This window comes from Aspergillus tubingensis (genome assembly GCF_013340325.1).
Source record: "Aspergillus tubingensis WU-2223L DNA, scaffold_11, whole genome shotgun sequence".
Classification (NCBI taxonomy): domain Eukaryota; kingdom Fungi; phylum Ascomycota; class Eurotiomycetes; order Eurotiales; family Aspergillaceae; genus Aspergillus; species Aspergillus tubingensis.
In genome coordinates this window covers 1,314,183-1,336,803 of record NW_023336285.1, presented here as the reverse complement: position 1 = coordinate 1,336,803, position 22,621 = coordinate 1,314,183, and the positions used below count along the sequence as shown (strand labels likewise).

Sequence of the window (22,621 nt, the reverse complement as noted above, 5' to 3'; positions counted from 1 at the left end):
GGTGGCTGCATCCGCTGGCTAACATGTGTTATCCCTGCATGGGTATGGTGTGATAGGGCTGTCATCCTGAAGGATTGGTGATATTGCGACATATGGAACTAGTCTAGCAACATGCAGGGTACTTCGGCTATAAATAACACGGTCACGTAGGAAGTTACTGTACCATAGCTTTAGCCTGAGATGATAGTTAACTACTTTGCTTCGGGTCCCGTCTACTTCAGCTTTATCCCACTATTTGATTGCATCTCAAGATCTCTACCCTATTTTCTCAGCAGGGTACGGAACTGAAAGTAATTCTGCTATTGCGGAGTCCATTGGGTTACGCTATTGCTCCGCTCTATTTTTCTAGATTACCAAGAACTTGCACGTTGCTTCTCAGCAGCAATATGAACAAGGATTCAGGTCACGCACTGCCATTCCTTGGTCGATTGGTGGGTTTGTCGTAGGCATTTTACTATTGGAAAGTCCGAGAAAGAGTACAGTGTATTACTTTTATTCGTTTTTGTTATTCCTTCTAGTTTTTTCTCCGGCCCTCTACAGCTCTTCGTTATATTATAGGAACCTTTGACGAATAGTCATCCTAACTTAGTAGGAAGGATACCATATATTGTGTATTTAGACAACCAGCCACTTGGATGAGCATCAACGAATAAGGAATAGCTCAGCATGGCAGCTGTTTGTATGGGCTCTAAGAACCTTGTTTCACGTGACTCTATTCAGTCTATCCTTGGCTTGGCGGGGATATATATATATCCAAAGGCGTGTGGGTGTGCGTCATGGGCCCATGGGTGTCACTAGTAATACTGCACCTCAGGTCTAGATTACTGTACTTGGCAGACGCCTGATCTGGAGGATGTATATATATATATATATATCTCTCGACTGGGAAGGGGTCTATAGAACGAGGGTTGGAGTCAGTGCATGGGTGCGCTGTGGAAAAATACTACAATTGACTTCATCTCGAACGGAAAAGTACTGTCGGCAGACAAGACATTAAGACCCGTGCTGTGATTAGCGTAATCACCAGACGTGATTTCACCGACACAAATAGTACACAGTAATCGTCGATTGATCAATTGGTTACAGGTCTGGGTAATGTGGGCTGGAGCCGTCTTATCGTGTAGTCTTGAAAGGGTACCCCGGGCCGTGGGGTGTTATTCCATCTTCGTCTCATTGGCGGACATCAGAGCCACCTGGCGGGTTGTTGACGGGATGCATTGAACCCTGATCGGGAATCCCCCGCGTCTGCAGTCCGCACTTCCGAGGACCGATATGACTACAGACGATTCAGAGGGTAGCATATGTGATATTAGAATCTTTATGAAGGAGATATTCTCTAAGCCAACAGCTAGATTCATCATTTCTTCGAGCAAGCTGCTCAAAACCATGTTCGTTGTTCGATGTTCAATGTATAATAAGATCTTGTTCAACTGCAACTTCCGCTCATCGAGCCGAGATCCGCTTAGTCAAGCAAATATCCCTGCAGATCAACTGCAAGTGGAGACAAAAATCGCCTAGATTATAACATTCAAGGCAATATACATGCGCGGTCAGCATCTCCGAGACCGAATTCTCCGAGGACTAGTTGGCTATATGCGTGGCAGGAGTATAAGAGTGTGGACTGGTGCTCCAAGTAAACGCAGACTTATCAAGAATCTGCTCACAACAGCAGAGCTTTGGTTCATTTCGGGATTCCAAAATGCTCATGTACTCCACCCCCGCGCTTGCTGCTCTGGCTCTAGGCCTGGTCCTGTGGGTCTTCGTCAGACGGGCATTGTCCCCTGACCGTGACATTCCCGGCCCTTTTCTGGCCCGCTTCACTCGATTCTGGTATATCAGACAAATGACGAGAGGTGATTTCCAATATACCAATATCAGACTTCATCGGGAGCATGGTATGTGTGAAGACCAGAGAATAAACAAGATTGGGTGCTGAAGACCTTCACAGGCAAGATTGTGCGGATCGCACCGGGCTGGTACAGTCTCAATGGTCTCGATGCTCTCAAGGCCATATATGCCCACGGCTCCAAGTTTATCAAGTCGGACTGGTACGAAGCTTGGAACTTTTCACCTGACCCGGAGGGCCATAACCTCTTTTCCGTCCGAAACACGGCCGATCACTCCAGCGCCCGTCGCAAGGTCGCAGCCATGTATGCCATGTCTGCTGTAGTATCGTACGAGCCCTATGTGGATAACTGTATCCGGCGGTTGCGTGAGAAACTCGACTCCACTGCAAGGGGCGGGTTGACTTTGGACCTAGGACACTGGCTTCAGTGCTTTGCTTTTGATACCATTGGCGAGATTACGGTATGCTCTTCCAGCCCAACCTTCCCCTTACTTACCCCGATAGAGCCATGCTAAATTAAACAGTACGGTGAGCGATTCGGTTTCCTGGATAAGGGCAAGGACATCAATAACTTGATCTCCAACTTGGATAACAGCTTCACCTTCAGCAGTCTGGTGGGCCTTCTCCTATGGCTGCGGCCATTGGCTCTTTTCCTCGGCAGCTTTTTCGCGAAGTCGGATGCCTTGTACGTGGCTCGTTTCAACGCGCAGAAGTTCCTGGAGTTGTCACAGGAGTTTCTCAAAGATCCATCTCCTGAGGGGCTAAAGCCTATGGTCCAAAGGCTTCTTCATGCTCGGCAAGAGGACGTCAAAGGCCTGACAGATAGGGATATTCAGACAAGCGCAGCAGCCAATATTGGTGCTGGGAGTGACACCACAGGAATTGGTCTTAGCTCAGTGATATTCTACTCGTTTCGATTCCCCGAGAAGCTGCAGAAGCTGCGACAAGAAATTCAAGATGCTGGTCTAGGAAGCGAGCCTTCTTTCCAGGATACTCAGAAATTGCCGTATCTGCAGGCTATTATCAAGGAGTCGATGCGTCTGCATCCGGGTGTTGGGTTTCCGCTTTTCCGTATCGTGCCGAAGGGTGGTGCTGTTATTTGTGGACGATTCTTCCCGGAAGGTGTAAGTTGTGCCTTCTCTGGATCCGTACCCCACTTTTGCTAAGGGAGTTATAGACGAATGTCGGTGTAAATAGCTGGGTCATTCACCGGGATGAGAGTATCTGGGGCTCCGATGCTGATGACTTCGTGCCTGAAAGATGGTTGACGGATGACTCTGAAAAGCTCCGAACAATGGAACAGTGTCTGATTCCTTTCGGAGTTGGATCAAGGACATGTATCGGCAAGAATATCTCGCTGTATGAGATCAACAAACTCATCCCGCAGCTTGTTCGGGACTATGACATCGATATACAGCAGAAAGGTGGTACAGACATGAGGTCAAAGAATATGTGGTTTGTCAAGCCGGTGCAGTTTGAAATAAAGATCAGGCAGAGGTCAGTTAGATCTGATGCATGAAGTACGTGGTGAAGATGGAAGGAGTTCACAATAGCTCTAGGTAAAGGTTTACTTTACAGGAGGGCAGCATACCGATCTTCCAGGTGCATATCGGTAGTGACGTGCTACGAATAAGAATCAGAGTGATTGGTAATTTTCCGGCTAGCGCATGCTCTGCTACACGTAAGCTTTCATATCCTTTTTTTGGGTTGTATCACCAAATATGTTACCGGGAGTTTGGCGGGCATGAACGACCCGATTGCCGGTTAGTACATATGATAAGAAAGACGACTTTTACCTGGTTTGATCCGAGGGAAATGGATGTAAATTGATCCAATAGGTAAATACGATCGATTCGCGACCCATTTCGTAGAAACTGCAAGAAATATACATGTAACGATCAGAGTGCCAAGACAAACCAGATCAATGATTCAAAAGCCGCTTTGACCAGAAAGAAGTCCATGGAGCTCTGTACAGTATTGTGCCTACGTTGAACGGCATATCAGCGGACCTCGGCTTGGTTTCCCTAAAATTTCTATCTTGGGAATCCAGGAAACAATAGGAGGCTATTCAGATTTCCGCATTACACATTCTAGCCAAGCTGGCTAGGCCCATATTACTGCGAAATAACGAATACAAACAGAATCCTGCAATTTGTCGCCTCGGGGAAACCGGCAACAACGACTGAGAATTGGGCAGGACCATGTGGGCCATGAAAATGGCCATTGTGACGGTTCACACCTTCCAATTCTTCTACAATTATCCCGTGGTTATACTTTGTGGAGACTGATCTTCTCGAATTCGGTCGGCAGTCCTAATGATCAACAGACTGACAGTCCCGTCCCATGCGTGTTCACGATCATGGACAGTGCCTCGTGGTTAATAATCGGACTGGGATACGCAGGAAAATGAAAACAGGCGGATATTCCCTTTTCCATTACCCTGAAACCTTGAGACAGGGCACCTGCCTCGTGACTTCAATATTCTCGAAAACCAGATAATCGGGGTAGATGTTGGGAATGGTCCGGCGCGAGTGTTTTAGCATCAATGAACAAAACTGCATGAATTCGAAGAATTTCAGCCAAAGCCCGGTCTCGACATTCAGACACGGTACATCAAGGACAGGTGTGATGCCATTCAATAATCCCGCGACAATGGCGGAGTTGGCATCCGATTCTGTGATCTGCGACAGTCAAAGTTCAGTGTGATTGCGGGCGAACATCTATCGAAAACGTTTGAGTGGGGCGGAACCCGCGTTGAGGTCTCAAACACCCTTCCGAGGTTTTCCCAGAGGCACCGAAGACGAGACATGTCGAACTGTTCTATGTATACTCCTGGCAATCCATTTACCGGCCGCTAGGGAGCTACACTATTAGAACAAAGGGTGCGGTCCGACCACTGAACGCCCGGGGCTCAAAATTGGGTCGCCCGAACGGATCCCCACTATAGCCGATCATGAAACAACGGAGCAAGCCCTAATCACATCCCGAATTCTGGTGAGCCACTGATGGTTCTCAACCGCAGGCAAACTGCCTTTTTCTAACCTCGGCGCATGGGTGACTGCTGCACATGGTTTCGAAGTCTAGTCCCTAATCTAATCCTATCCAAGGACGATTTCCGTTCCGGTGATTTTCCCTCCCGGGGTACCCGACCTATAGTGATGTATCAGTGTTGTTTCAACCGATCAAGCTTTTACCGGCACGCGGATTATAAGGATGTAGCATTATAAAAGGAAGTTGGGTAGAACGGTTCTGTTTTTATTTACCTACAAACTCGAGACTCATTGTAGTACCATTCGTTTCTTACCTCAGTCTTTTTTCTTGTCCTTCATTTCTTTCGTCATGCGTGTCGGAAAGTCCACTCTTTTTGGCGGTCTCGCCCTGACTCCCCTGGCGTTGGCTGTGCCAATGCTCCAGTCTCGAGCCACTGCCGGTTAGCCTTCTACGACGTTTTGGTATGGCCATATTCTAATTCTTGCAGATACGGCCGAATGGACGGAGCTACACAGAGCTGCGCAGCTGTCCTCTGCAGCTTACACCGGGTGTACCGGTACTGCCTTCGATGTCACCATCACCAAGCAAATCAATGAGCTCACAACCGATACCCAGGTATGTGCCGTGCCCCTATCAAGCCTGCTTATACTAATAAACTACAAGGGCTTCATTGGTTACTCCACCGAGAAGAAGCGTATCACCGTCGCCATGAGGGGTTCCACTAGCGGTTAGTACATGAAAACCACAACCACATTGGCTGAGAACTAAACTGACATCAACAAAAGCAACCGACATTGCCAACGATGTCGACACCACCCTCGTCGAGCCTAGCCTGTCTGGCGTCAACTTCCCATCCGGCGCCAAGATGATGCACGGCATCTATTCTCCCTGGTCTTCCGTGCACGATGATGTGATCTCGGAGGTCAAGTCGCTGGTCGAGCAGTACCCCGACTACACCATCGAATCGACGGGACACTCCCTCGGTGGCTCTCTCACCTATATATCCTATATTGCGCTTGCACAAAACTTCCCCGGAAAGACAATCATCAGCAATGCCCTTGCCGCCTACCCCATCGGTAACGAGGACTTTGCCAACTTTGGTGCTTCTCAGAACGGCACCCTGAACCGGGGTAACAATGCTGATGATGGTGTTCCTGTAAGTTGCTCTCAACCCTATATAATCTGACCTACAATGCTTACTAGCTATGTTTCAGAACATGTACGTTATGTGGCCTTGGGACTTTGTTCACTATGGCACTGTGAGTTTTCCTACTTCTATGAGTCCGCTTTGTACGCTTTCCTAACTTTGGTTTACTACAGGAATACTACAGCTCCGGAACCCAGGCCAGCACGGTCAAGTGCAGTGGTGAGCGCGATACCTCTTGCTCGGCGGGTAACGGCCAGGTTGGTGTCACTGCTGGACACTTTTCCAACTTTGGTATCTCGATGGGTCTTGCTGGATGCTCTTCGTCGCTTTTCTAAGCCGATAGTCCTTATGTTATGCTGAGAAGGGGTGGGCTTAGATGGTAGGGTTTGGAAAATTATGCTACTTTGGACTAGTAGGCAGGGTTCTTAGTATCTCGCAGCGGGACTTGGCGGGGTGAACCATCATTATACATACGATAGACCTGTTTTGGTTATGATAGATGTCTTGTGACTTGTTAGTTCATGTTTATACTATTATGCAGTTAGAGCTTTCGTTTCCTCTCCTTATCCTATAGACACACACATATTTAATGTTCTACCTACTCCCAATTGAGAGATTATTGGTTTATAAAACTGAAGTGAACACTACTACTTAGACTAACCGAATATTCAAGTGCAGTCAAACATCTTCCGTGTTCGGCACTTTCCCACTTGACCAAAATGTATTTCCAACCCAGAGAAACGCAACATGCCCAATCACCTCTATAAAAACCAACCCGAAATATACATGACTCAAATAAGAATTGATAAGCCTTTCATACCAGTCGTAAGCAATCGCCGAGGGCGGACTAATGCAAACCCTACCCGAAGCGGTATAGGATGCCGAGCTTTCCTCCCCGACTGTGTGCCAAGACGCGGCAGCCCCAACGCTTAGTTGCATGACCTTGGCCGAACTAACTTCGTTTTCGGTAACGAGAGCCATAGCGAGGTTGTTGGTCGGAAGTGTTGAGCCGGGAGGGGGCAGGACGAGTGGTACCTCGGGTATACGGTGCCGAAGACTCTTCTGCTCGCTTTGAGGGTAGCTAGGCGGGTGGTATCAGAGATTGAAGTTTGGTTGTGGTTTTTTTTTCCCTCGTTATTTTTGACTAAGAAATAAATCTATATACATAATGGTAGAGGCGAAGAAAGATAAAGAATAGCTCATTAGAAAGTATTGCCTCAGTGTGTTCGGTCCTGCGTTATCCCTTTCCTTTCAGGCATAGATGCGGGAGATCGTGGGTATATGATAACGGCATCCATGGTAGACTTGCTTTCAACGGTATCGATGTTTTGTAGCTGAGCCAGTGATCATGGGAATAGTGTAATCATGAAATGGCGAAAAACCTGATCAGATAGAAATTTGTTAGTGGACTGTCTAGTACCAGCAGTAGTTGGACATTGCTGATGCCTCAACCCGGAAGCACTTACCCAGTTTCTTGAGTTCAACCGTCAGGCTTAGATAAACAGGGTGGCAGCCATGGTGCCAAGACCCCAGAGGGCAGCTCCGGCTCCGAGCCTCTCCGCTCCATTGTGCTCAATCGGGAACTCATCAGGGTCGTCAGTGTTGCAGTGACCTCCCTCCTCAGTCGAACTCAGCGTGCAGTTAGCCGAGTGGCCATTGTTATCCTGGAAGGTGACCTGGGCGGTGGACCAATCCACAGTGACGGATGATGTATCGCAGATAGACTTGGTCTGGATGCCCCTGTTGTGGCCGCACTTCTTTCCGAAAGGCTTCGAACTGCCCTTGCAGCCAAAAAGCTCATCATCAAGGATGACAGTGCAGTGTGTCACGTACTCATTCGCAGGCGGCGTGGTCGTCCTGAGGGAGATCTGAGATCCGGCAACGGTATGCGCCAGAGCCACAAGGGCACCGAGCTTGACGATCCAGGAAGGCATGGCTGAGGGCGTTGTCTTGGAGAGGAGCAGCTGGCAGATTGGGGTCTATTGCAGGAGAGAAGCGATTGGGTCACCACAGCTCTAGCTTTCCTGAAGAGAAGAAGGTCCTCTTATATGCTGCTACCCAGACAGGCATCTGCTGTGCCGGCATAGCCGGATAGCAAAATTCATATAGTATACAGAGTGACCATCCAATGACAAGAAGTAACGAGTGGGTACGTAGTAGGTCGTTTATCCACTGCTCGCGGACAACGAACAAATCGCGCAGCAAGTATTCGCGCTGAGGTCGGCACTGGACGGGCTTGGCGCTTGGCGCTTGGCTTCAGGGTTCAGGGACTGTCAGGGTTCACAGACCCTGAAAAGTCCCTGTAGCAACTACTCGGCGAGCGGCGGCGGCCATGAAAGTGTTGAACCATATGATGCGACTAGGAGAGAAGCCCCTTATTGAGAAGACCATGTGTACCAGTATCCAATTATGGCAGCCAAAAGACGTTGTTTGCTCTTTGTTCATAGATATGGTCGGTCAGACGACGTGAGCTTTGGAGCACCGAGATATCCGGTCAGGCCCCACCAGCAGTACCTTAGGCGGAAAGTCGCATAGCAGCGCACGTTGGTAATTTCGTTCTCATTCGGTGCCAATGGCATTGTCAACATAGCGTGTGGCTTTCAGCGTATTTGCAATAGGTAAACTGCAAGCATTCTCTCATTTCGATGCTTGCTTTTACGCCCTATCGTGTTTGTGATATGTTGATGTCAGTGGTTTTGGGCTCAGTGTAGGTTGGAAGTCGTTTTCGAGCGGGGGAGGCCGAAGCTGCATTAGCAGACGTCTGGCTAATTATCCGACTTGCCAGGTCTGGTAGGAGCCATGTCAAATGAAGAAGTCGGACATTGATCCGCGGGAAGGAAGAACGAGGTCCATCGGGAGAATCATTCCATGAATAATTGATTCCATCAAGAGTTTCGATGGATCGGAGAAACGGTAACTCAAAGAGGAATAGCCTCGAATGGCTGTTATCACCTGATAGATGGTCACGTGATGCATGGGCGACATTCATACACGTGATGTTGAGGTAGTTACTTCCGACTATCGGAAGTTTAGCACCAAACTACCATAGTATGTGCTTACTCGTTGTGTACCCACCTCTCCTTACGATAACAAGCAGCCATGTCATTTTATCATGACTTGCATGAACCTATGGCAGACATGAGTCTGTGTTCATACTTCTCTCTCTTTCTATACCTCTCCCTCCCTCCTCCCTATTCTGCAATTGATTTACACAATGATTTCAGCATTTCCGTCATCGGTGGAGATGAAGGGGCCCATGCCAGGGCGAAGCATATCATTCCCCCTTGGGGTAATGGGTTCCGTCACTGTGTCAGTGCCATCACTTTCTTGCAATCACATATTCATTAGTACTGACGACCACCAAAGGACACATCTGATTCGTCAGATGGACCATGGTCGACCTGCAGCTGCAGTTCCAATGCTCCGGGACCATGTTGGGAGCATGGAGCATGCGACGGGGCCTCCGCATTGCGATCCAACCAGGAGAAGTGCTAAACTTTTGACAGTGGGTCTCTTTGCTGATCGTCAAATCACCGGAGATGCGCGCTAGCCACCCATCCCTCATGCCAATCCATGGAACACTCCATGGTGTACGGGCTGAAATGGAGACATCATAAGTATATTTGGTTTTAGATATCACATTCGATGAACTTGCTCCGCTAGAAGTCAAGCCAAGTGCACGCGTCGCGAGCGCATAGAATCAGTAAGCTTCTGAGCTGAAGAACCACGCTGTCAGCTGGGCAGCGATTAATCTCCCGTGTCCCCACCTGCTCGGGATCTCTGCCACTGAGCTTCGATCGATCGGCCCAATGAGGGCCCCTGCCGTGCTCCATGGTTCGTCTAGTGTGCCTCTAACTATGCAGGTCGATTCAGATCGAGCAATGATAGAGCGAGAAGAATAGGGATGGCTGACGAAGTTCAGCTCAGCCGCACCTGCCTCCCCCTGTCTTATGTATTTCAGTTCGCCCCATCGCGACGACTGTGTGATTGCTTTTCGCAGGTCTCTGACTTCCACGATCGGATACGCCCACCATGAAGGACGTCAAATCGCTCCTGAATCGCAAAGATGGGGACGATGAAAGATTGGGGTATGGCGAGGAATCGATGACGCAGCTGTGGGATAAGGCTTTTGCAAAGGCAAAGGGAGATTTGAAATTCGACCCAGCCGAAGAAGCGCACCTAGCCGACTTCCACTCAGCAAGCGACCCTCTCGCTCAAACAGAGGCCCTTTTCCGCGATTGGAGGCACCCCCAAGCTGACAAGTTTGGAAACAAATTACGCGAGCCAGTGCAACAGTGTATGTCCTGGGCACAGAAAGCGTGCACTTATGTCGAAGGCCACGCAAGCGGGACTGTATGTATATGGCTATTCCAAAGAATTTCGCTCAATTATCTAACCAACTTAGTATGCCGAACCAGCCAAGCTGCTCGCTGGGGGCATATCGTATTTGCTCAAGGTAAACCATGCGCGGGAATCTCTGCCCCATCTCACCAGCCCAATTTCGACCAGATAGCTCATACCAAGCAGGCTGCCCAGGATGTGAGCGCAGACCTGAACACTGTTCAGGCAACGTTTCAGACAATCACTGCTGCAATGCAAGAAATTGATACTTTCGACAAATATCCCGTCGTCACGCCAACTGCCAAGCAAAGCCTAGTGGGTGTTTTTATCGCCTTGTTGCAGTTTTGCTCCTATGTAGGGCACGATCTGCGAAGCCAAAAACGTATCAGTAGGTCTACCCAAGTCACAGAAAAGTGCGCATCCTTTGTCTCAAGAGTTGCAACTAAGGGGTTTCCAACCATAGCGCTTTTCGCAAAAAAACTCTTCAATTACCAGACCGACTTGACCTCCGGTAAATGCGAAAAGGTTGAACAAGCGATCAAGAACTTCCACAAGTCAATAAAAATTGAAGGATACAATGATACCAAAGAGATCAAGGATGGCGTTAACTGGCTGATCAAGAATACCAATACCAAGATGCAGCAGACTGCCTTCTCGTTCGATATGCACAGCATGTCTGAGAAAGGGAACGTGTTTGATAAGCTGACGAAAACCCTCCAAAGCAAGCTCAATCTCAACCTCACAGTGATGTCTCAGATGGCCACTCGCATGGACTCATTCATGCCACAACTGATTGATGACGGTTTACTGTGGGTTGAAAAGAATGACTATTTTAGGAAGTGGCTATACCCGCACGGCACCTGTCCTTTATTATACTTTAAAGGCGGTGATGGCGTGGGAAAGACGTTCCTAACAGCACATTGCTATCAGCTGATACCATCAATAGCCGGAAGAGATCAAACTCTGGTTCAGAAAGAAACTGTGCGACAGCAACTAATAGTCACTTACTTTCTGTTCGAGCCAGGCATGCAGTACAATCAGAGCTTCGCCAGCGTTGTGGCCTCTATTCTATTCCAGATTGCAGCCCAGGATCCAAAGTGGTGTGACGCGATAGCCACCAAACCTGTCTTGGATTCGCGCGATGCGAAAATGGTCTGGGATGAGCTCGTGCTGAAGCGGTTTGAGAAGCGATCACATTCGTCCGAACAGTTGTACATCCTGCTGGACGGTATTTCGGAGATGCAGCCCAAAGAGCGAGAATCACTTTTGGGTCTCTTATATGAGACACTTGGGGAAAGGAACCATCGTATTTGGGTCCTCCTGACAGGGTCTCACGATCAGGGAGAACTCTTTCCATCCGACCTGGCGGAAAAAGCATCCATTCCTGAAATCAGCATGTGGAATACTGACCCTCTTCAAGACAAGATCATTCTCCAACGCATGAGTTCCTTTAACAAGCTCTCGCACCTTTTGCGTTTCCATCAGGACCTCGTCAAGGAGGTCTCGGACTTCATAAAGCACTTATCAGAAGGTGAGCTGACCGGTCCCTCCTATGTGGAAGTTCTTCTCTTTTAACGCGGTAGATGGCTACTAGGAAACCTGTCTGTATTGGACCAGACCATCGAAATTATGGAACAGTATGAAGTTAAAGGTCCGAAGAGCTTTGGCAGGTTCAAAGAGATGATAGGTGATGGAGAAGACGCTTTGGTGAGGAGAGCTCTGGCAAAAGACAACGAGCCACTTGAGAAGGCTGTCAAAAAAGTGCTATTCTGGTGCGCATTTGCGAAGCAGACTCTCACGGTGACCAACCTAAACCAGATACTTGCCCTTGACGATGATGCGCGGGTAAGGGGTCTGGGGCTGGAACCCATCCTGTCTCAGTGTAAGAAGTAAGGACTGCTGATCCCAGAAAGCGCGATACACGTTCAATCTGACCTTTTCATAGTCTCCTTTTCATGCGGCAGATGCTTCCTCCCGACTTGGGCCCCTCGAATTTGGACCGCGAGCTATATTGGTGTTCCCGACCCGAGCACGAGACTGAGAACTCTAATCAGAAATCCCGCAAAACCCCGTCCATCGGTGATTATCAATACATCGAGTTCCGCAACGCAAAGGTCAGAGAATGCGTCAAAAGGGGTCAATTCCAGCCAGGTCTGGACGTAAATGCTGAGAAGGTTAACATATTTGTCACTCTTTGCGACGTTCTTTGCGATCACAAAGCGGATAAACCTACCGCTCTCTGTCAATATGCGGCCTGCCACCTCATCCAGCATCTAAAAGACATTGACAGAGAAATTGTTCCCCAATGGCAACGACCCAGTACCAAGGACGCTAAGAAGGGCTTCAAAGATAAGATGTCACATTACAGGGACATGAGGCCCACAAAACCACAAGAGATCCCGAATAGGGAGCTGAAGAAGGTCGGAGAAGCTTTGGGCAGGGTTCTGACAAACGAAACTGGCGTTTCTTCTGTGTTCGAGGATATACTATGGAACTCATCTGACAGGCAAATTCACTTCGATATCTATGATACCGACAAGGCCCGGAGCACCAATGAACTTGTGCGGGCTTGGATAGAAAAGCTGACAGAAAGAGACGAGAGAGAAAACTTATCTCTTCCGACTCAGATATGGACCTGGGCCCAGGCCTTGAAGAAGCGTCCTGAAGGAATGCTGGAAGATCTAGCTAAAGGCCATATTCGCAGCTGGGTTCAAAAATCCACTCCTGAGGGCGCTAAGGGTCCATACCGGCTTGCCTATCGCGCGTTGTTCAATGTACGTACCTGGGTACCGATAGCAATCAGTCCTGGTGAGCTAACTTGTTTAGACTGGACAATACAAGCACTGGTCCCGAGATGATGATCAGATCAGCGCGAAGATCGCTCGAGATCTGTTTTTGTGGTGCAGAGACTCGCGCACACGGTTTGCGCAAGCGCGACTTACAGCCGCCCTCCTCCTGTATGAATGCGATGACCAGGTCGACCGAGACTATGCTCTCTTCCTGTATGAGCAGAACCGTTACTTGGACGATTCAATGTGTGCGGAGAAGCTGTATTCATTGCTTGGACTTGCAGAACATTCTGTATCCAAGGCCGGAGTCAACGGTGTCGATGAATGGACAAAGGTCAAGGAGTACACTGATGAAGCCCTGAAGTGCTGGAAAGATACGGATGCCGCATTGCGACCTAATTTCAACCTCGACCGTTGCAGAAGGGTCTATATGCTTTCCGTCCAAGCCTGCATGGCCCTCGGTGATAAGACGCGAGCCCACGATAGATGCATAGAAGTGCTAAGCGGTGAATTCAAGAATAAAAGAGGGCTAAATTATTTCCTGACTATCCTCGTGCAGATTTATGCAGAGAAGGAAGATCATATGGCTATCATCAATACGGTAGAAAGGCAGATGGCTACCCAGGCAACCAACTTCATTCCCACTTGGCTGATGAGCCGCTCTCGCCAAACGAATAAAGACGACTGGCTTCGCCGGGCAGCTGTGGCAACTGGCAACGTCGAAGTCGTTATACGAATCTACGACAGTGCCATAAATTATTGGGCTTATCAAGGGCTATTCCACGAGACATGTGTCATGCTATCGGAACTTGCAATCATTTACCGACAAGATTGTCATGCAATCAGGATGGCCGAAGATATCTTTAACAGGATACTGGATGCTATGATGAGAGATGAGACCCTCCAAGTTGACTCTAAACTGCTCAGCATTATTATCACAGAGCGCTTCGACATTTACTACAATCGATTCAGCAAGACCAAGGTCCAACAGTCGAAAATGTCTCTGTGTTATGCAGCATCTGACCTAATCAACAATGTCCGGGTAGCAGATGTCATAGAATCATCTGCCAAAGCAAACGCTCTCATAACGCTCGCCAAAATGTTTTCACTCATGAATCATAAACGTCGGGCGTACGAATTAGCCGAACAAGCATTCAAGCTCTGTATCGCCGATCTGGATGACTGGGTCGATGGTAACGACATGTCTGCTTTTCGCACCCTGGCAAAGGTGCTGTATTGGCTTAACCTCAAAAAGGATGCCGGAATCGCAGCGTCTCTCATATTTGATCGTGCCAATGCCGACGCGGTGCAAGTCAGCGAGGATGAATTCCAAATCACCTTATCGGCATACCTTCATGATCGTACTGCGCCAAAACCTGCTGTCGATGGATGGATGGGTTTGAAGGTCGACCCAAGCAGCCCCGCCGCTGCGCCAGCAGCCCATCCTGGGGAGCCGTTAAGCCCACAGTCCGTCAAGAGCGCGTGCACTTGTCATTGCTCTGTTGATAGTACAAACGAGTCCCCAACAACGGCAGTGACGACTCCCGACAGCATGCCCATCCCGGACGAGACTATCGACGTCGATGAAAGTAATGGCTGCACGCTGCAGTGCATGGGGCCCTGCAATAAGCCGAAGTTGAGCAAGTGGGATTTGGAGGCACCTCAGTGGTACATGTGTCTTGACTGCCCGGCGACCGACTACTGCAATGACTGCAACAAGAGTCGGGCTGGGTTGCGGGCCTCGCCCGACAAGGGGCTCTGGTCTAAGATGTGCTGGGGCAATCACAGTTTTATAGAACAACCCATCAAAGGATGGAAGGGTGTGAAGGACGGTGTTATCCGGGTAGGAGATAGTAGCCGGGGAGTGAGAGATTGGCTCACGGATGTGAGGGAAAGAGGCAACCAAGAGATCAAAAACTATCTGAACAAGATCAACAAGAAATGATCTCCTTCCCCTCACCACACACTCATTCACACTTACCCTCACTTATTTTGTGTTTTCCTTCTCTTTTCGTTTCGTTTCGTTTCTTTTCTCTTTCTTTTACCCTCTTCCTTACAGACCCTCATTGCAACATCTTTCTTCTTGCTCTTCTTCCTATTCCCTCTTTGCCTGTTCCTACTCTTTTCGTATGATTCCCTCTTTATCTTTCACATACTTACTTTCACTTTTCTGTTTACCACGAACTACCCACTGATATCCCTCGCTATATAATCCATAATACTATACCCAGCCAGAATACCATTCCATTTACATGTCACTTATGCCTTATGCTTCATGTTAATGCCATTTTCTGTTCCAAAGAAGGCAGTTGTACCCTGTAATGGCACGTAGGTTCATTGGTGATTCCACGGCATCTTTCTCAATCACTCTCCACTTGTAGATAGAACAGCCAATTCGTCCCACTGACTACTAACGGCCGAGACGAACCCTACATCATCAAACCGTTATCTATCATCATCCCACCCACAAACCGACCTAACATCCTCCCCATCCACATACCAATCACCCACCTCACCCCCCACCATCCCCCAAAATATCCCCCACCGCCTTCTCCGCCAACATGTAAACCCCCAAAACCGGAAACGTCCCCTGTGCCCTAGGAAACACACTCGCATCCACAACCCTCAGTCCCCTTACGCCCCTAACCCTAAACTTCCCATCCACCACCGCCCCCTCATCATCACCCCCCTCACCCCTTCCAATCCTACAAGTGCCCACAGCATGATGCCCCCACGACGTATCCAACACATACTGCCTCAGCTCTTCATACCCCTGTACCTCCTTCCCCGGGAGCGTCTCCCACGTAGGTATAAGTTGTCTCTTCAGTGCTTTTCTCGCAACCCTAATCGCATCCACTAAGGCGAATAGATCCTTCTCTGAATCAGGATCTGAAAAGGAGTTGAAGAGGATATGAGGAGGATCGAGCGGATCTGACGAGGAGATATTCACCGTTCCGGCTCTGTTGGACGGGTGCGCTTGGATGATGGCCCATGTGAAGGAGTGGTGCGTTAGGGTTAGGTTGACTTCGAAGCCGGGGAAGTAGCCGCGGAAGTTGACGAGGCCGCCGTAGATTATTGTGTTGTAGTCATCATTGTTGTTGTCTTTATTGCTGTTGGGGGTAGTGGATGTGTTGGGAAAGGGGGTATGGTGGAGTAATGTACTAGTAAATCCCGCGGAGGAGTAAATTCCTCTATCTTTATGTAGTCCTTTCGGATTCAGCCAGCGGATCAAACACGGGTCGGATGTGTAGTTGAACGTGCAGCCGTTTAGGATGCGGAAGGGGAATGGGGCTTCGACTACGACGGAGGTTTCGTAGTGGTCTTGGAGGTTTGCGCCGACGCCTGGGAGGTTGACTAGGACTGGGATGTTGTGTTGCTTGAGGAGGTCTGCGGGTCCGATGCCGCTTAGTTGGAGGATCTGGGGCGTGTTGAAGACGCCTGCGGAGAGGATGATTTCGCGGGTTGCGGTGGCGGTGCCGGGGGTTCTGGGGGTGTTGGGGGAGGAGAGAGGGCTGGCGCGGTAGAGGTAGGGGCCGTCGAGGAAGGAGACGCCTGTTGCTTGAGGGGGGTGGGAGGTGGTGTCGAAGAGGACGCGGGTGACGTGGCAGTTTGTGCGGATGGTTAGGGGGTATTTTTGACTGCCGTCTGGGTTGGTAGCGGAGTGGACGATGCGGAGGAAGTCTGCGGCGCCGTTGCGGACGTTGGAGGATGTGGCGATGGGGGTTTGGTAGTAGGCGGGTTTGGAGTCGCGGGATGGGGAGGGGGAGTTGACGTCGCCGAGGAGTAGGGAGATGAGGTTGGAGAGGATGGTTCTGGGTTGAGTGAAGACGGCACCGAGGAGGAGGGAGAGGAGTTGGGGGTCTTGGAAGACGAGGTTGATGGGGGCGTGTTCGGTGGAGAGCCAGCCGGTGTAGCCGTGGCCTGGGATGTTCGGGGGCAGATAGTGGTTGTTTTCGAGGCGGATGTAGTATTCGCGCATGAGGTCGGGGAGCCATGAGGAGTCGTTGGTGAGGTTGGCGATGTAGGTCCAGTCGGAGCGATGGGGGTAGATGGCGACGAGGGCGTTGTGGGCGGTGCAGCCTCCTAGGGTGCTGGCGCGGGTGTAGAGGATGCCTTTCATGATGGATCCTGGGGGTGGATGGAGGCCGACGTATTGCTCGCCGGTGGGCGTGGTGTAGACGGTTTTGGGGTCGCGGGCTTGTTGGGCGTCGTCGGCGTAGTGGCGGATGAAGAAGTTCCAGGAGAGATGGTCGTCTGCGGCGGCAAGGGCTGCGTAGGCTGGGACGGAGGTGTTGAGATTGTGAGCTTGGTCGGTGCCGGCTTCGAGGAGCAGGGTGGAGTGGCCTGCTAGGGCTAGGCGGGCGGCCAAGGGGCCTCCCCCGGCGCCGGAGCCTACGACGATGTATTCATAGCCGGTGAGGTTGATGGCTGCTGCTGGGAGGGTGGCCAGCAGTAGCTGGAGGAGCTGCCAAAAGGACAGCATGTTGGGTCGGTATGGGAATGGGCATGGTGGAAACGTGGACGGTCTGATCGTGAGAATAACGAAGGATGATAGGGACGGATCACATGGTGGCAGTTGTCCTACTTGAACTTCGTCTTGTGGGAGTGTAAAGTGGAAGAACACGGGATAGCGTTGCATCGGAGAAATGCTCCTCCATAGGTTTATGATCAGCTATCTATACGTACAACAAAAATGTGTATTTATCAACTACACCTCCTGGTGCCCCCGTCCCTCTCGCTGCAGCGCTCGCAGCTCCTCCACAATCCTGGTCCGATCCCATCCCTCTTCCAACCCCCGCAGAATCATCTCTTGTTCGCTCTCTGGTGCCATCCCACTCGGAGCAGGGGGGCGACGATCCAAGTTCGAGGGGAACGGATACCCATCTGCCACGGCATACACCCATGCCTCTAACTCTGCGTTTAGCCCTCCCTGCCGGCGATACTTCTCGCTGACCTCCTCCCAACATTTATCCACCACCGGCACCGCGTCAATGTGCTCCATCGTCTTCCCCAAGGCACATCCAATCTGCAACAGGTTGGCCTTGCGATGGAATCCCGTGCTCTCGGCCATCTCGTTGGCCCCCGCGGCATGGAATACCGCCGGATTGAAGAACAACCCATCGCCAAACTCCAACGGCAACGCCACATAGTTCTCTTTGAAGTATGCCCGGAAGTCGTCCCGGCGCCATGCCAGATATCCCGGCGCATATGTCTGGCTAAACGGCAGGAACCGTGTGGGACCGCTCTCCGCCGGCATCTCGCTGTGTGCGACGGCCCCCTGCAACGTGAGATACTGACTGGCGAGTTGAACACTCCGCGGGAAGGCCGCACATCGATCCAGCTCTTGGAATCCAAGATGGTAGTCTCGGTGGCTATCTTGGGCGGCGCCACCGGGCTTGACGATGTTGACCTGGGCGGTCACCCGATAGGCGGGGCCCAGCCAGGCTTCACTAACCACACGCAACCAGGGATTGCTGTAGTAGTTGATGAAGGAGCTGGGGTCGACAAAGGCATGCTTGCTGAAGGAGTTCCAGATGCGGTCGTTCTTCCCGCTGGCAGCGAAGTGGTCGCCTTTGGGATTCAGGGATTGGCGCTCCCGGTCGATGATGTGTTGGAAAGCCGTGTTGGTGGCGTTCAGGGTGTCTGCGTACCGGGAAGGATGGTACATGCCTTTGAGGACAAGGATGCCCGGTCCAGATTCAAGAATGTGATGCCATTCTGCTTGGAGAGCCGGGGTGGTATCCGCACTCAGGGGATCGAAGGTGGCGGCATCATAGATGGGGATGTTCTTCTGCACGGCCACGGCCAGCGGGTAGCTGGTGGGATCGGTGGTCTGGGAGCAGATTTTCTTGAAGTCCTCTACATTGACGGAATCCAGCTGAAATAGCCGATTGGAGCCGGTGCGAAATCCGTTGGAACCCATGTTGGAGATGGTTTGTAAGACGATTGATGTTGACTGCGTTGTCCACCAGCATGGGAGAGTTCAATAAATATATATCTGGGACGGAGGTGTAGTCCCGGATCCACTCCCACGTTAAATTCCGAACACAGCAGGTCACGCGCACAACCAAAGGAAGACGCGGTCAGTGGAGAATTCACGCTTGGCTGACTCGTACAGACTCCAGAAGAGGATGCAGAAGAAAAGAAAAGAACAATTGTGGGGAAGAGGATGGGATGCAGCTGCACTGCGTCGGAAGATGAATCCCGAGGGTGCCAAGAACACCCAGCAATCCGGGGAAAGACAACTGAGACTCTGATCCAGATCAGGACAGCCACTGCAACTCAGGGTATCAGTCTAACAACAGCCGTCGTATATGCATGTCCTCGTAGAGCTGCTATAATTACAAATGTACACCCAAATGCTCCCTCCCAACCGGTCCTGTCGTATACTCCGTGCTTCCGAGATAGATGAGATGTGCCTGTCCCAAACAATAAAAATATCTCCATCAACATGCAGAAACAAAGAAAAACCATCGTTGTAAGCTCCCCTTAATCTGGGGGAGGTGACGTTACGAAAGAAAGGAAGAATTCACAGCAATGCATCATCCAGCGGCCCATGCCAATCCAACTTATATCCAAAACATGAAGAATATTCCCAGCCTGCATGAAATTCTATGAGGACCCGGTTTTCACCCGAAAGAAAAGAATAATCAAACTTAAATCGCAATGCGGCGTCGCTCAAGCATTGAAATGACTATGCAATCATGGCCGTAGGGCCTACATCGGCGTCCAAGGCGGCGTCGGTCGGGGCCAGCTCCTCGGTCGTGTTCGACTCCCGCAGAATGAGCTGGTTCTCGGATAATGTCTCCACTAGCGAGCTTGGGCGACCAGCCACCGTGAACAGCACCTTCAGTAATACGCTCTGGCTCTGTCTGCCGTTTGGCAGCAATTCGGGCTGGTGCCGCGTATGAGTCAGAAAGGTCCGCACCAATGAGCGGATGTACGGATCTGTCGACGCATCTTGAATGACATCGAGCCCATGGATCACGCACACCAGCAGGGGCGGCGCAAAGTGCAGGAGTATATCGATCAGCGAGAGCACCTCCTTCCAGGACGTGAGCGAGCCGTTCAAAGGTTTAAACCGCTCGCCGCTCAGATCACACCCCGCATGACTTTCGACTACGGGAGGCAGATATTCTATCAACTGGCGGATCAGGCTGTACGCCAGGGCAATGAGGTGTTGCTCATAGGTCAGTTCGTTGGCGGCATCGGTGGATCGGTTGCAAAAGTGAGAGATCACAGGCAAGCCCGCCTTGCGAGCAAAACTCGCGTAACACGTCGAGACAAGCAGAACCGGGCTAGGGTAGACTGTCGATTGAGGGCCCCCCACGGCCAGGACCTGTGAGTGGGCGTCGGTCGCCCATTGTTTCAGCGAGGTCATCACGTTATCTTCCGCAATGACTGGAACGTCGACTTCGAGCGCGGGGATCTGGTCGTCGGCATCAAAGAAATCTTCGAGTTTCTGGGAAGCCATCTGCAATTCCATGCGTGTGTATTTATGCTTGTGCCCCCCTTTTATCAAGTTGAACCTGTCTGTGTCTTGTAATGCGTGCACGGTCAGCTCTTCGAGCAGTTCGGGCCATGTGAGCCTGGCTTCCCTACCTAAGTCCTGGGAAGCGGTCGTGGTCAAACAGGCAATGCCGCTGTTTTGTTTACTCACGGACTGTAGCTGTAGACTAACAGTATCCAGCAATCGCGCCAGAAGAACATCTCTGTCTTGCAACAATCGCTTACGCTCCGCCGCATCCTGATGAATCTCCCACATCAACTGACGGGTGAGGGCATTCTGCGCTGCAAAGCGGCGGGCCCCGTTCTGAAGACCCACCTGGCTCAATCGAGCCCGCTCAAACCACCCCCGATAGTCGTCATGGGTCATTTCACACAAGCTATCGCAGTCTGGGTCATCGAGGTCCATAGCGTCCGTGAGATCTTCCATCATACTTTTCGCGCTGCGTCGAATCTGGCCAATCAGGCGTTGAAAGGCACGGTACACGTCTTGGTTAGGGCTCCGCAGAAGCCCGCATTTGGCCTTTCTTACATACCAGTCCATCACTTCTCCAAGAAAGAAGAATAGGAGCGTGTAGAAGCGGGCAATGGCGTTGATGGAGTCCTTCGTCGTCGGTACTGCCTCGCCCGAGGCTGGCGGGGCAATGAGGCGGTTGATTTGGACCAGTGCTTTGATCAATCCTTCCATGATTCTGGGATAGCCCGCGGATGCCTGGGACTCACGATTTAGTTATTGACTGGGGGAGGGGGATACGAACAACATCCGGGCTCACCTTCAGAAGAGATTGCAGGACGCCGTAAAAGATCGAGCAGTACAATTCATTCCTTGGTAGAACGGCCAGTAACCTCCCGTGTGAGCCCAGGGTCGAACGAAATTCGTCGCAACATTCCCTCAACATTCGCTGTCCCGACGTGGACGTCCAGACGGGCTCGATGCTGGCGACGACGTCCAAAACATCGTCGGGACCTTGCAGACGTTCGTGGAAGAGCACTCGATCGTTGGGGAGGAGGTTATCCTGGAAGCGTTTCCAAGACTGAACCAGCTCGTTGTATTCTATATCAAGGGTAGCGATAACCGGGTTGCTGTCGGATGGTCAGTGGGACGAACGATCACGGTCTTGTATCCGCACCGTGCTCTAGCTATTCCGGAAGAGTATTAAAGCACGGACTATCTATCCTATCATGGGGGATGGAGCCTGTGTAGATCATCCGCGGGCACGACCAACACCAACACACATAGACACACAAGGTTGACGGGAAGTCAAACGAGTCACGAAGAAATGATGGTCCCACGAGACTCGAATCATGAAAGGAAGCAAGGGGGGGAGATTGGCTTACGTGGAAAGATGTCGCTTGTCGAAGCGTTTCTTCCAGAGATGGAGAGTTTCGGCCACGGGAGAAGTGGCCGGAATGGCGAGGGACGGAGGGGACATGGTTGCCGGGCAGGCGTGGGGGCTGCTGCTAACGGACGGCAAGGCACGACGAGCGCTGTCTCGTCGAGTGAGCCGACAGGTGCATGTCAGGGGCGGACGTCTGCGAGGGAGAAGAAGATGGGAAGGCTAAAGTTGGGCGGGATCGATCATCTAGCGCGAGGGGGTGAAAGTTGACAATAGAGAAGGGTGGAGTAGTAGTGGTGATGGATGGATAGATGGATGGATAGATGGATGGATAGATGGATGGATGGATGGATGGATGAGTGAGTGAATCAATGAATGAATGGATGGAGTTGAAGGTGAGGTTTCAGATTGAGACTTTTGGGGGGGGAAGCGGGAGGAAGAAGAGGGGAAGGAATGAATTAGAAGGGGGATAGGATAGGGTAGGGATTGGAAGGGAAATTGTTAATTGGAATTGGGATCTAAATGTCTGCGAAGGGGGAGGGAGAGATTGGGGAAGAATTGGAAGTAGTAGTGGCAGTGGTAGTAGTGGTAGTAGTAGTTGTAGAGGTAGTGAGGAAGTAGTAGGAATAGGAATGGCAGTAGGAGTAAAAGAACGGGGCGGTGG

The 22,621-nt window shown here is 50.8% G+C and overlaps 7 protein-coding genes across 7 annotated transcripts; 3 read left to right on the top strand and 4 right to left on the bottom strand.

The window, feature by feature from the left end:
* Positions 1-1,699: 1,699 nt before the first annotated feature.
* On the top strand, positions 1,700-3,365 carry AtWU_09791 (cytochrome P450; the record flags this gene model as incomplete). Its single annotated transcript, XM_035504897.1, has 4 exons — positions 1,700-1,895; positions 1,949-2,307; positions 2,371-2,970; positions 3,024-3,365. The coding sequence occupies 4 exons, from the start codon at positions 1,700-1,702 to the stop codon at positions 3,363-3,365; spliced, it is 1,497 nt and encodes a 498-aa protein (XP_035360790.1).
* A 1,820-nt stretch (positions 3,366-5,185) lies between these two features.
* Positions 5,186-6,319, top strand: AtWU_09790 (putative alkaline lipase; the record flags this gene model as incomplete). Its single annotated transcript, XM_035504896.1, has 6 exons — positions 5,186-5,276; positions 5,325-5,452; positions 5,501-5,564; positions 5,623-5,993; positions 6,052-6,096; positions 6,158-6,319. The coding sequence occupies 6 exons, from the start codon at positions 5,186-5,188 to the stop codon at positions 6,317-6,319; spliced, it is 861 nt and encodes a 286-aa protein (XP_035360789.1).
* A 1,158-nt stretch (positions 6,320-7,477) lies between these two features.
* Positions 7,478-7,918, bottom strand: AtWU_09789 (PWI domain family protein; the record flags this gene model as incomplete). The annotated part of the gene is made up of 1 exon (XM_035504895.1): positions 7,478-7,918. One exon carries the CDS (start codon positions 7,916-7,918, stop codon positions 7,478-7,480), a length of 441 nt encoding a protein of 146 aa, XP_035360788.1.
* Positions 7,919-10,016: 2,098 nt separating this feature from the next.
* AtWU_09788 (uncharacterized protein) lies at positions 10,017-15,059 on the top strand (the record flags this gene model as incomplete). The annotated part of the gene is made up of 7 exons (XM_035504894.1): positions 10,017-10,337; positions 10,390-10,440; positions 10,512-10,713; positions 10,789-11,856; positions 11,920-12,214; positions 12,271-13,099; positions 13,152-15,059. 7 exons carry the CDS (start codon positions 10,017-10,019, stop codon positions 15,057-15,059), a joined length of 4,674 nt encoding a protein of 1,557 aa, XP_035360787.1.
* A 567-nt stretch (positions 15,060-15,626) lies between these two features.
* AtWU_09787 (GMC family oxidoreductase) lies at positions 15,627-17,597 on the bottom strand (the record flags this gene model as incomplete). The annotated part of the gene is made up of 1 exon (XM_035504893.1): positions 15,627-17,597. The coding sequence occupies one exon, from the start codon at positions 17,595-17,597 to the stop codon at positions 15,627-15,629; it is 1,971 nt and encodes a 656-aa protein (XP_035360786.1).
* A 225-nt stretch (positions 17,598-17,822) lies between these two features.
* AtWU_09786 (phytanoyl-CoA dioxygenase family protein) lies at positions 17,823-19,037 on the bottom strand (the record flags this gene model as incomplete). The annotated part of the gene is made up of 1 exon (XM_035504892.1): positions 17,823-19,037. The coding sequence occupies one exon, from the start codon at positions 19,035-19,037 to the stop codon at positions 17,823-17,825; it is 1,215 nt and encodes a 404-aa protein (XP_035360785.1).
* Positions 19,038-19,808: 771 nt separating this feature from the next.
* On the bottom strand, positions 19,809-22,053 carry AtWU_09785 (uncharacterized protein; the record flags this gene model as incomplete). The annotated part of the gene is made up of 3 exons (XM_035504891.1): positions 19,809-21,332; positions 21,394-21,703; positions 21,959-22,053. 3 exons carry the CDS (start codon positions 22,051-22,053, stop codon positions 19,809-19,811), a joined length of 1,929 nt encoding a protein of 642 aa, XP_035360784.1.
* Between the last annotated feature and the right edge of the window lie 568 nt (positions 22,054-22,621).